The sequence below is a fragment of the Amblyraja radiata genome, chromosome 20 (genome assembly GCF_010909765.2).
Source record: "Amblyraja radiata isolate CabotCenter1 chromosome 20, sAmbRad1.1.pri, whole genome shotgun sequence".
NCBI classification, from domain to species: Eukaryota; Metazoa; Chordata; class Chondrichthyes; order Rajiformes; family Rajidae; genus Amblyraja; species Amblyraja radiata.
The window spans coordinates 29,731,195-29,743,941 of record NC_045975.1 but is presented as its reverse complement, the minus strand read 5'-3'; the positions used below and the strand labels follow the sequence as shown (position 1 = coordinate 29,743,941).

The window sequence follows — 12,747 nt, the reverse complement described above, 5'->3', positions numbered from 1 at the left end:
GATCTGGATGATGGTGTAGTAAATTGGATTAGTAAGTATGCAGATGATACTAAGATAGGTGGGGTTGTGGATAATGAAGTAGATTTTCAAAGTCTACAGAGAGATTTATGCCAGTTGGAAGAGTGGGCTGAAAGATGGCAGATGGAGTTTAATGCTGATAAGTGTGAGGTGCTACATCTTGGCAGGACAAATCAAAATAGGACATACATGGTAAATGGTAGGGAATTGAAGAATGCAGGTGAACAGAGGGATCTGGGAATAACTGTGCACAGTTCCCTGAAAGTGGAATCTCATGTAGATAGGGTGGTAAAGAAAGCTTTTGGTGTGCTGGCCTTTATAAATCAGAGCATTGAGTATAGAAGTTGGGATGTAATGTTAAAATTGTACAAGGCATTGGTGAGGCCAATTCTGGAGTATGGTGTACAATTTTGGTCGCCTAATTATAGGAAGGATGTCAACAAAATAGAGAGAGTACAGAGGTGATTTACCAGAATGTTGCCTGGGTTTCAGCAACTATGTTACAGAGAAAGGTTGAACAAGTTAGGGCTTTATTCTTTGGAGTGCAGAAGGTTAAGGGGGGACTTGATAGAGGTCTTTAAAATGATGAGAGGGATAGACAGAGTTGACGTGGATAAGCTTTTCCCACTGAGAGTAGGGAAGATTCAAACAAGGGGACATGACTTGAGAATTAAGGGACTGAAGTTTAGGGATAACATGAGGGGGAACTTCTTTACTCAGAGAGTGGTGGCTGTGTGGAATGAGCTTCCAGTGAAGGTGGTGGAGGCAGGTTCGTTTTTATCATTTAAAAATAAATTGGATAGTTATATGGACGGGAAAGGAATGGAGGGTTATGGTCTGAGCGCAGGTATATGGGACTAGGGGAGAATACGTGTTCGGCACGGACTAGAAGGGTCGAGATGGCCTGTTTCCGTGCTGTAATTGTTATATGGTTTATATGTGGAGACCTAATTGCCCCTCAAGTTGATGTCTCGATGAGGAAATAGTGCATAAAACAGGAGGCTTTATTGTTTTTTTAGTTTAGTTTACAAATACCGTGCGGAAACAGGCCCTTCGGGCCACCGAGTCTGCACCGATCCCCACACTTATATTATCCCACACACACTAGGGTCAATTTTACAACTAACAGGCCAATTAACCTACAAATCTGTACGTCTTAAGAGTGTGGGAGGTAAAGGAGATCCCAGAGAAAACCCACGCAGGTCACTGGGAGAACGTACAAACTGGACAGACAAGCTCCCGTAGTCAGGATCGAACCTGGATCTCTAGCGCTGAAAGGCAGCAACTCTCCTGTTGCATCACCATTCCACCCACGTGTGAAGAATAGAGATGCACGCATGCATATGCATCTGAGATTGAAAAGGTTGATGCTACTCCTGTTGAGAGGTGTGTGTTTGCCAGCGCACAGTTCCCTCAACCTGGATTAGATGCTGTCTGTGTGGAGTTTGCACGTTCTCCTTGTGACTGCTTGTGTTCCCCCTAGGTGCACCAGTTTCCTCCCACATACCAAAAACGTGTTGGGTTGCAGGTTAATTGGCTACCAAAGGTTAACAACAAGGGTAGATGGATAGAAGAGCATCAATAGACAATAGGTGCAGGAGTAAGCCATTCGGCCCTTCGAGCCAGCACCACCATTCACTGTGATCATGCCTGATCATCCACATTCAGGGGGAGGTAATGGGTATGTGCGAGAGAACATAGTTGTTTACAGGGAAACATTGGTGAAATGGGACTATGAGTACAAGCAGAGACTCAAATCTACATTGTAAGGGAATAATGAAAAGTATGAAACATGGAAGAACTGATAAAGATAGATAATGCAAACAGGAAAAATTGGATTAATATTCTCTGATATTTTTGTTGGTACAGGACCTTTTTGCTGGTTCCTCGTCTCAGCAGTAGTTAAAGGTGGACATTCCTGAGTGTTGTTAACACACCAACAATGGGTTGACAAGGATGCTCTAATTTATGTTACAGAAAGTGCACCAGGGGATGGAGAATTATGTCCCATGGTTAATCTTGGCTGGATCAGGGGGCATTGCTGATGTCATCGCTTCATTGATGCATGGACCCGTGGTTTTCGAAACTGTGGAAGAGCAGCTTATCGAAAAATTCCCCAGAGAAACCTTCACCAAAGAAAATATTCTCATATGGACCAAACTGGTAAAAACAATAACACACTCATAAGCTTACAGTTTACACTGATACAATTTTCTGGACCAAGGGGTTTATCCTCATTTATTTTGATTAATTTATAAATTATCTTCTCCCTTCTGTCACTTTTACGATCTCGCTTGTTATTTTAGTCAATTTTCCAATCATAACCTGTTGAGTTTATAACATAATTCCATTAGTGACCTTAACCCTATCCTGGCATTTTGTTATGTTGGTTGATAATTTAATTGCCATGATTCTGTCCTTCTAACCACCTTTTTGACTTTCCTAATCGTTCGTGCTTCCATTGTCTATGTACTTAAAATGCCTTGTGCTTTCATCTCACTTTTGCATTCATATCGTTTATCATATGTATTATTATATATTGGCTCTTCTTCTGGAGATGGCGATACAGAGCACCAAAACGTTTAAATTTTCCACAGACACAAATATTACTTATTTTACTTTATATCAGCTTTATGCATTACCTGATATTCATGGATTATTCTGTTTTGTATCTGAAAGAAGAATTTAGTAGCAACTCAACAATTAAGTGTTTTGTAGGTGGCTCAATTTCAGTAAATATCGATCAACTATGATTTTTAGTTTAGTTTAGAGATCCAGCGTAGAAACAGGCCCTTCGGCCCACCGAGTCCGCGCCGACCAGCGATCCCCGCACATTAACACTGTCCTACACACACTAAGGACAATTTTTACATTTATCAAGCCAATTTACCTACATACCTGTATGTCTGTGGAGTGATGTGATCTACATAAACCTTTGATGTGACCTATATAAACCTTGACTTGCAGGATTTAATTATTTTTGGCACCTTAACCAAAAACAAAATTGGCAGCAACTTTTCTTTTTTAGATTCAAAATATTATGGCCAAAGAACATATCTTAACAGTGCATAACTCTGAGCAGGAGAACTCGGAGGAGATGGATACCATTATCCTGAAAGCCCTTGTCAAAGGTAGGGAGGTTTCCCATTTATCTTGGTTACATTTTGGCATTGATGTGGAGAACCAATGCTAGGCATCACGTCTGGAATGGCATGTTTCATACTCAGGATCATTTTCTTCCTTTTCCTCACAGCCTGCAAAAGTCAAACCAATGAAGCGCAGGAGTACCTGGATGAACTGAAACTTGCTGTTGCCTGGAACAGGGTAGATATTGCCAAGAGTGAGATCTTCAATGGTGATGTGGAGTGGAAGGTACATTTCATTGATCTAATTTAGAATTTATCAAGTAGGAAATAGCAGCTGGATTTCCTCCTTAGTGTTGGTAATAGAATGGGATCAATATTAAAATTATTACCGACTTTTGGGCATATCTTTAGCCATTGACCTTCCCTCCTCTATGCACACCTTGGGCGAGATTGGAAGATTCAACATGTGCGACTATGACCAAAACAAATATTAGCATGCCATTTGTGTAAGAAGGAACTGCAGATGCTGGTTTAAACCAAAGGTAGACACAAAAAACTGGAGTAACTCAGCGGGACAGGCAGCATCTCTGGGTGACGTTTCGGGTTGAGACCCTTTTTCAGCATTAGCATGCCATTGCCATGCCAGTTTAGCTAACCTATTTGTTGCACTTGAATTTCCTGCCCACATCGTAATGTTCCTGACAATAGTCATTTTCCCATGGTAGAGGTATGAAAAACAAGAGGATTCTTGTGAGGGAAAGAATTTTATAAGAGACTAGACTAAGTGGGACTCATTGGGTCCCTGTCACACAGGAGGCCTGGTTCCCCAACGCAGCCCATTCCTTATTGCAATATTCCACCACTCACCCGTTCCCCCAATGCAACCCGTCCCCCAATGCAATATTGCACCACTCACACATAGCCCCCAACTGCGCAGGCACGGCTCATTTCCCCTCATCCCCCAGCACTCCCTCCCCCTCTTCTTCACCTTCCCTCTTCTTTCCCCTCTCCTCCTCCCCTCCTCAATCCCTCCCTCACCTCTCCCTCTCCTTTCCCCTACACTCAGTCACACCCTCCCTCCCTCCATAACCCCTCCCTAGCCCTCCTATCCCTCGATCCCCCACTCCTCACCTCCCCCTATCTCCGCCACTATCCCTCCTGACCTTCCCCACTGCCCTCTCCCTGTATTCCCCACCTGCTACCTCCCCCACTCCGCTCACTCTATTCCCCCTTCTCCCCCACTCTCATCACCTCCCCCACTTCCCCTCTCTCCCTCCCTACCCCTTCCCCTCCCTCAATCCACCCACTCTCCCTCCTCACCTCCCCAGGATCTTTCCCCTCTCCTCCTCCCCTCCCCCAATCCCTCCCTCACCTCTCCCTCCCTCTCCATTCCCCTACCCTCAGTCACTCCCTCCATCCATAAAAAGCAGCATCGGCAGTCCCTTCCTCCACAGATCATTCATTGTTAGCTGTGGTTTAGATCCAGCTGATGACGAGCGTGTGTGTGTGTGTGTCTCCATGCAAACTGCTCGGCCACCCTGCAACCCTACTCTCCCTCCTTCCCTCTGCCCACTCCGGCTCAGCCGTCGCTCGTCTCTTTTCCGACCGCCCGCTGCTTGGCCCACTGCCTACCTGCCTCTGGTGGGCATCACGGTGGGCACCACGAGTTTCGATGAGCTGGAGGAGAAGATCTCCTCCGAGAAGGCCGTGAGGGTGAGTTACCGCAGCAGAGGAGACGGACCCCAATTCTTTCAGAATTCCTCACCTTGTCATTTGGACCCATCTGGAAGATCTACACTAGAGAAAATCACCACTTATGGACTTCAGTTGAAACAGATCTTAAATTGACAATCACAATATCAGCTGTCCTATGGCTCCACAAGCTTACCATACTCTGGGAAAGAAGAACCAGTAAATTGTCAAGATGAAGCAAAATAGTCACCATAAGATTCTGGCAATACTTGGTAGGTCAGATAATATCCACCCAGAGAGCTGCAGGCTGAATGCTGGATATTGGTGTTTCATCAGGGTGGAAGAATGAAACAAATATAGGCTAAGGATGGGAGGAATGAACAAAGAGTAAGGTCTGTTACAGGGTGGGAGGTAGGAGCAATTTAATTAGCAAATGGGATAATGGTGCAAAAGTGGCATTAAAACGATAAGAGTCAAAAAGTCCAACAGCACGGAAACAGACCCTTCAGCTCACAGAGTCTCCATTGACCATCAAGCTCCCATCTACACGAATCCCATTATAATCTCCTTACATTGCCATCAAATCCCTCCGCAACTGGAGATAACTAGTGCTGCAACAGAAGGCTTATTACCAATATCTGCTGTAATTTAAAAAAAAACATTGACTGCACTAGTTTTGATCTGAAATGTTTAACTGCTGTGGAGTCCAAGCAGCTGAAAAGTACTTTATTGGCAAGAGATGTCAATCCTGGAGCTCGCAATGGTCTTCCAAGAACATTATTGCTGATGCAGTTTATCTGGTGATCACCACATTTATTAATCTAGCTTTTATGTGCAATGTTAAGCATTATGGGCATTATAAATTTACTACAATAGTTATAAAGCTCTTTGGGGCGAGCTAAGATGGGTAACAGAAAGAGAAGAATTTGTTTAATTATTTTGTTATTATTCATATCAAGGAGTTGCACAGTGATACAATAACTTGCTCTTCTCTGCAGTCTTGTGACCTGGAAGATGTAATGATGGATGCCTTGGTGAATGACAAACCACAGTTTGTTCGGCTCTTCATTGATAATGGGATGAACATGTATGACTTCCTCACTTATGGCCGGCTCCAAGAACTCTATCGTTCCATCTCACAGAAGTGCCTTCTCTACGAGCTGTTGCTGAGAAAGCTTGAGGAGCACAGGCTCACTATAACAGGCATTAACACTCCTTCGCATCGGGACTTCCCAGAAAATAAACCTAAGTTCACCCTGTGTGAAGTGTCCAAGGTGCTGAAAGATTTCCTGCACGATGCCTGCAAGGGAATTTTCCAGGAATCCAACTCCTCTCGCAAGCACACTGGTGTTAAAAAGTCAATAGCAGTAAGTACAAACAAATAACTGAAGAAAATAATTACTGTAAAAGAAAATAAGTTCATTTTTCAAATGTGGGGTGGCACAGTGGTGCAGTGGTAGAGTTGCTGCATTACAGCACCAGAGACCCCGGTTCAGCTACAGGTGCCATCTTTCTACGTCTCTACATTCTCCCTATGAACCCGTGGGTTTTCTCTGGGTGCTCTGGCTTCCTCCCACACTTCAAAGACGTACAGGTTTGTAGGTTAATTGGGTTCAGAAAATTTGTAAAATTGTCCCTAGTGTGTAGGAAAGTATTAGTGTATGGGATGTTTAGTTCAGAGATAGTTTAGAGATGCAGCACAGAAATAAGCCCTTCGGCCCACCGAGTCTACGCCAATCAACGATCCCCACACACTAACACTATCCTACACTCGAGGGACAATTTACAATTTAACCAAGCCAATTAGCCTACAAACCGGTTCACCTTTGGGGTGTTGGAGGAAACTGCAGCACTCGGTAAAAACCCACACGGGTCTCAGGGAGAATGTACAAACTCCGTTCAGACAGCATCTGTAGTCAGGATCAACTCAGGGGCTGTAAGGCAGCAATTCTACCTCTCTGCCACTGTACCCTGCCGTCCAGGTGATTGTTGTTCGGTGTGGACTTGGTGGGACAAAGTTGCCTGTTTCCATGCTGTACCTCTAAATCTAAAGTAAAGTCTAAAATGTATACAGTTGCTAATGCCAAGAATGTAAGCAAACAAGAGAGCTGAAAGGCCATTCAGCTACTCAAATCTGCCGTGCCATTCAATATGATCATGGCTGAACTACCCAGGCATCACCTTCTGTTTTGTTCTAGTTCCCCATAACCTTTTACTCCCTGACCTTTCAAAAATCCACTTCCACTATAAATACCCCTCAAAATTTGAGGCTGAATACACTGATTGCTCACCTCGAGATTCCCCAAGTATGAACAAAATAAACAAAAGCACTAGGCCTTTCATTTCCTCAAAAATGCCCACGGCTTATCCTTTACCTCTGCCACATTCTAGCACAAACTACACATTCCTTGATTCATTTTATTGTCCAATAAACTATATTGTCTAATAAAATTATATTCAGTTGAACTAAATCTGCACCGTTTTCCACAGCTCGAACACCGTGCAGTTTGTAATCTATTAATCTCAATGTCATTAAATGTAATTGCGATCAGTTAAATGTTGCAATAAAATTGGGTTATTTATGATAATAAATGTGATTTCCAAAGAAAGGCATAAGGAACTGCAAATGCTGGTTTAGAAAAAAGTGCTGGACTAACTCAGCAGATCAGGCAGCATCTCTAGCGAACATGGATAAGTGACGTTTAGGATCGAGATCCTTATTCAGACTGTTTGTAGTGGGGGGGAGAAGGCTAGAGAGGTGGGGGCAGGACTAAGCCTGGCAAGTGATGGATAGATGCAGGAGATATTGATCTATATTGATTATTGATTAGCAGATGATTGGACAACTAAGGCAGAAGATAGTGAGATTATGGAGAGGGGAGGCATGAAATGTGAAGCCAGAGGAATGGATATAGTATTATCCATATAGAATCACTCCTCAGATGCTACTCTTTTTCATAACTTTGTATCGCCTCTTTCTGGTCTGAAATATTTAAGAATATCTCAGCCATTCTTAACATCCCATTAAACCCAGAACCCTTATTAATCATCTTTGGGGTATCTGATACATCAAGACAACTCACAACTGCTCAACGACAATTCCTCTCCTACTGTCTCATTACGGCAAAGAAACTACTGCTCATGTCATGGAAAAAAACAACAGCTCCCAATTCCAGAATGTGGCTTCATGACTTGACCAGTACATTACATTTAGAAAGAATAAGATATGTTCTACAGGATAGAGTCAACCAATTTAATAAAATCTGGCAACCATTTATCTCATTTCTTGCACAGAAGAATATTGACACATAACACAAACCTATCTACACTCTAAACCATCCATTTTAATGACATTATGAGTAAGGGATAGAAGACAAGAGAGTTAGAAACTTTAGAAACAAGAGTCTTCACAAAGAATTATTGTACTGAACTGCTCCCTATGTACTGTAGTTACCTTCTGCACTTCACTTATTTTATTTTTATTATTTACTCCCCCCCCCCCCCCCCCCCCCCCCCCTCATTTATTTAATTATTTTAATGTTTTTATTAACATGCCCATCCATATTGTTTGTATAATATTCGGTTTTGATATGTACATTTGGAAAAAATGAGCTTGGATATGCTTGGGGCAACATAATCTGTACCCATTTTTTGATGGCTCAATAAAATTTATTAATAAAAAAGAATTAAAACACCAATTATGTTTTGGTAAATACAAAAAATGGGAGTAGGAGAGTACCTCAGTGGGACAGGCAGCCTGTCTATTTTCGGTGTAAACCAGCATCTGCAGTTCCTTCCTACACAGTCTACAAAGGTAGTTTAACCTCCGTTGGACTGGCAGTTATCTTGTTTAGATGTTCTAATGTAAATGATTCTTTCAGGAACTAAACAGCAAGTTACGTGGTCAAAGACCTTTCACAATGCCTGCCCTAAGCCAAACCTTTGAAAATCCCTGGCGGGACCTCTTCTTGTGGGCTGTACTACAGAACCGACAGGAGATGGCCAACTATTTCTGGGAAATGGTGAGTACCTTTACAGAGGAACCTAGATCTTCTCATCGTTGCGTTCAGGGAAGGATTGTTAATATTATTACTTTACAAATTTAGTTGAATTTAATGATACACCAACCTAGTCTATGCCGACCAGAGCACCTGTAGAAAACCCACGCAGGTCATGAGGTGAACGTACAAACTTCCCACAGACAGCACCCATATTCGGGATCGAACCCGGGTCTCTGATGCTGTAAGACAGATACTGAAATCATAAAATCATAAGCGATAAGAGCAAAATTAGGCCATTCGGCCCATCAAATCTACCCCGTCATTCAATCATGGCTGATCTATCTCTCCCTCCTAACCCCATTCTCCTGCCTTCTCCCCATAACCTCTGACACCTGTATTTAACAATTCTACCGCTGCGCCTCCATGCCGCCCCATTTATTTAATTATTTTATAGAATGCTGGACTGGTTGCAAGTACGTTGACATCTTAGTTAGAAACTGTGCTTTCTGTTGTCAGCATTTCATGGTGACTTCTTGTGTGAATTTGTCAGAGAGTAATTCAATCCTTTGGCATTGTTAGGTATACAGTTTTGAGTCTCCCTATTTGCCAGTAAACTCTAATGTTTCAAACCAACTCTGCCTTTCAAATTAGCACCAATTGTTTTCCATTTGACCACAGCAATACTCACCAGGCAACAAGACCGATAGAATGAATTTCTTGGCGTTCAACACTTCACTGGTTCAACCCCACTGTCAAGGAAATATGTGAAACGCCATTTGTCAGAGGAGGCCATGGTAGCCCAGTCTTGGATCTCAATTTCCAAATTCTTCCCACCAGACAATTTTAATGAGCTCCCATTCGCTAACAAAGTAGTTCAAGTTAGCAATGATAATTGGCCTTCTGATGATGTGCACAGCCAAAGTAAAAACATCAGAAGCACTTTCTACTTGAAGAAATCATTATAGTTGGCAGACAGCGCAAAACTCTTTGCATTTCTTTGAACAAGTACTGGTTAACCATGCATGGTGATCAAAGTATTTGCTTTCAGAGGCTAACCAATTTAGTTCACCGTGTGAGAAAATAAATGTGTAGTTGCATGCTGCGTACTTGTGTTCTGCAGAAACATTGGATGTTTGGTGCAAGGCATTTTAACATAAACTGATTCAAATGTTAACTAAATCTTCTTGCATCACATAGTGGTTTAATCTTCATCTTGTGTTGGTCAATATTTTTGGTTAGAGCAAAATATTCTGGAAAATGGGAGCAGGATCAGGTCAAGTAGCCCATTGATCTTGCTCCACCATCCAATAATGTGATCTTGGCCTTTACTCGACTTTCCCGCTAGCTTCTCATTACTCCCCGAGTAACTCTTTTAGACCAAAATCTTTTTATATCAGTCTTGAATATATTCACTGTTCACGCTTCAAACATTTAGGGTAGAAAATTTCAACCACTTGTGGCCCTTGTCCCGTTCCTCTTATTCTGAAACCATGCCCCCTGGTTCTAGACCCCCCCCCCCCCCTCGATGGGACAACCACTCAGTGTAGAAACAAAGGGAAATGTTAGTTAGTGCCACATTTCTCTCTTAAATCTGTAGGAACATTTTCTAAATCGTTTTCCCAATCCCAACTGGCTTTTTGATCTTCCTAACGGATTTCCTCCTTGCTCGCGAAGATTTAAATGCCACCTAAATGTAAAGAGTAGACACAAGGAACAGCAGATGCTGAGCAAAAAAAAAAAAACACAGAGTGCTATGGTGGGTATGCAGTGGGTCAGGCAGCATCATTGGGGAACATGGATAGGTGATGTTTCATAGACCATAAAACAGTACAGGACAGGGGCGGGCCCTTCAGCCCACAATGTTTGTGTTGAACATGATAAACTAAACTAAAGTTAAACTGATGTCATCTGTCATACATGATCCATACCCTCTATTCCCTGTATTTCCATGTTCCCATCCAAAAGCCTCCACATGTTTCCTGTAATGGGGCAACCACGGAATTGCACACAATTGCACATTTCAGGTCAGGACACTTCCTAAAAATCAAGTGTCGGTCTGAAGAAGGATCCCTACCTGAAATGTTGCCTATCTTTTCCCCCCAGAGATGCTGCCTGACCCGCTAAGTTACACGAGCACTTTGTGTGTTTTGCTACCTAAATGTATGTTGAAAGTGACTTACGTCTGCATTAGCATGTTGCATTTCTGGTTTAATCTGCGCCTATGTTTAATGAGATGATCTTTGAAATGACAGAATCAATCTGTGGCTCAGTGTTTGACAGTCACACAAATGACTGATTCCTGTTCCCACCCATCCTCCAGGGTCCAGAAGCCGTGCCCGCAGCTCTGGCAGCATGCAAGATTTTAAAAGAAATGGCTCGGCTGGAGTTGGACACCGAGACCGCTCGGAGCATGAAGAGGGCGAAATATGATCAACTGGCAATAAGTACGGTTTAGTTTTGTTTAGAGATACAGTGCGCAAACTCACCCTTCACCCCACCGAGTCCGCGCCGACCAGCGATCCCCTTACACTAACACCATCAGGGACAATTCACAATTTCCCCCCAAAGCCAATCAACCTACAAATCTACACGAGAGAAAAACTGAGCTCTCGGAGAAAACCCACGCAGGTCATGGGAAGAACGTACAAATTCTGTACAGACAGCACCGGTAGTCAGGATTGAACCCGAGTCACTGGCGCTGTGAGGCAGCAACTATACCGCTGCGCAACCGTGCATTTCTAAAAATCTCAAACTTCGTCTCTCAGGCAGAAATTAAATTAAATTAAATTAATCGCATTTTAAAACATAGAGCAACATTCACGCATTGAGCTCTCTTCCAAGGGTGCATTCAATAGAATCCAGATCTGGGAATGGAGTTCAATGCTTATATCGGTGCAGCATAGGTTCACCAGGTTAATTCCTGGGATGGCGGGGCTGACATACAGTATGAAAGAATAGATCGACTGGAAATATTCACTTGAATTTAGAAGGATGAGAGGTTATCTAATAGAAACATATAAAATTCTGAAGGGATTGGACAGTCTAGATGCAGGAAAAATGTTCCCCATGTTGGGGGAGCCAGGAACGGGAGTCACAGTTTAAGACTAAGGTGTAGGCCATTTAGGACTGAGATGTGGAAAAAACTTTTTCACTTGGAGAGTTGTGAATCAGTGGAATTCCCTGCCACAGAAGGCAGTGGAGGCCAATTCACTGGAGTTAGATATACACTGTATCTCTTAGGGCTAAAGGAATCAAGGGATTTGGGGAGAAAGCTGGAATGGGGTACTGATTTAGGATGATCAGCCATGATCATATTGAATGGCGGTGCTGTCTCCAAGGGCCGAATGGCCTACTCCTGCACCAATTTTCTATGTCTCTATGTTTCCATCGTACATTTAAAGCATACAGTGCAGGAGGAATTTCCACCTTTTCTTAAATCATGCCAGTGAGTTGGCTATTTGCTTATATTGTGGCGTTCTGAAGTGGTATGTTGTTTTCTCTTCTTCCAGACCTGTTTAGCGAGTGTTATGCCAACAGTGAAGACAGAGCATTTAACTTGCTGATCCGTGAGACCAAATACTGGGGCAAGACCACCTGCCTGCAGTTAGCTAAAGAAGCAGACGCCAAATCTTTCTTTGCACACGATGGAGTTCAGGTATCAGTTTGAGACGTTTCAAAATGTATCATATCTTGTGGATGCAGCCCAGGCCATCAAGAAAACAAACCTCCCTTCCATTGACTCCATCTACATTTCACACTGCCTCGGCAAGGCCAACAGCATAATCAAGGACGAGTCTCACCCTGTTCACCCCCTTTTCTCTCTCCCATCTGGCAAGAGGCACAACGAGTGAAAACACACACCTCCAGATTCAGGGACAGCTTCTTCCCAGCTGTTATTAGGCAACTGAACCATCCTGTCACCAACTAGAGAGTGGTCCAAGTCTACCATC

The 12,747-nt window shown here is 43.0% G+C and overlaps 1 protein-coding gene across 2 annotated transcripts in view; it reads left to right on the top strand.

Annotated features, from left to right (window-relative positions):
* trpm5 (transient receptor potential cation channel subfamily M member 5) overlaps positions 1-12,747 on the top strand; it is a 65,662-nt gene that overhangs the window by 24,947 nt on the left and 27,968 nt on the right. For both annotated transcript variants that reach the window (XM_033039178.1, XM_033039177.1), the window contains exons 8-14: positions 1,996-2,181; positions 3,047-3,149; positions 3,272-3,390; positions 5,795-6,163; positions 8,678-8,818; positions 11,118-11,241; positions 12,307-12,452. In XM_033039178.1, the coding sequence (XP_032895069.1) occupies positions 1,996-2,181; positions 3,047-3,149; positions 3,272-3,390; positions 5,795-6,163; positions 8,678-8,818; positions 11,118-11,241; positions 12,307-12,452 (1,188 nt within the window). The remainder of the gene's footprint in view (positions 1-1,995; positions 2,182-3,046; positions 3,150-3,271; positions 3,391-5,794; positions 6,164-8,677; positions 8,819-11,117; positions 11,242-12,306; positions 12,453-12,747) is intronic.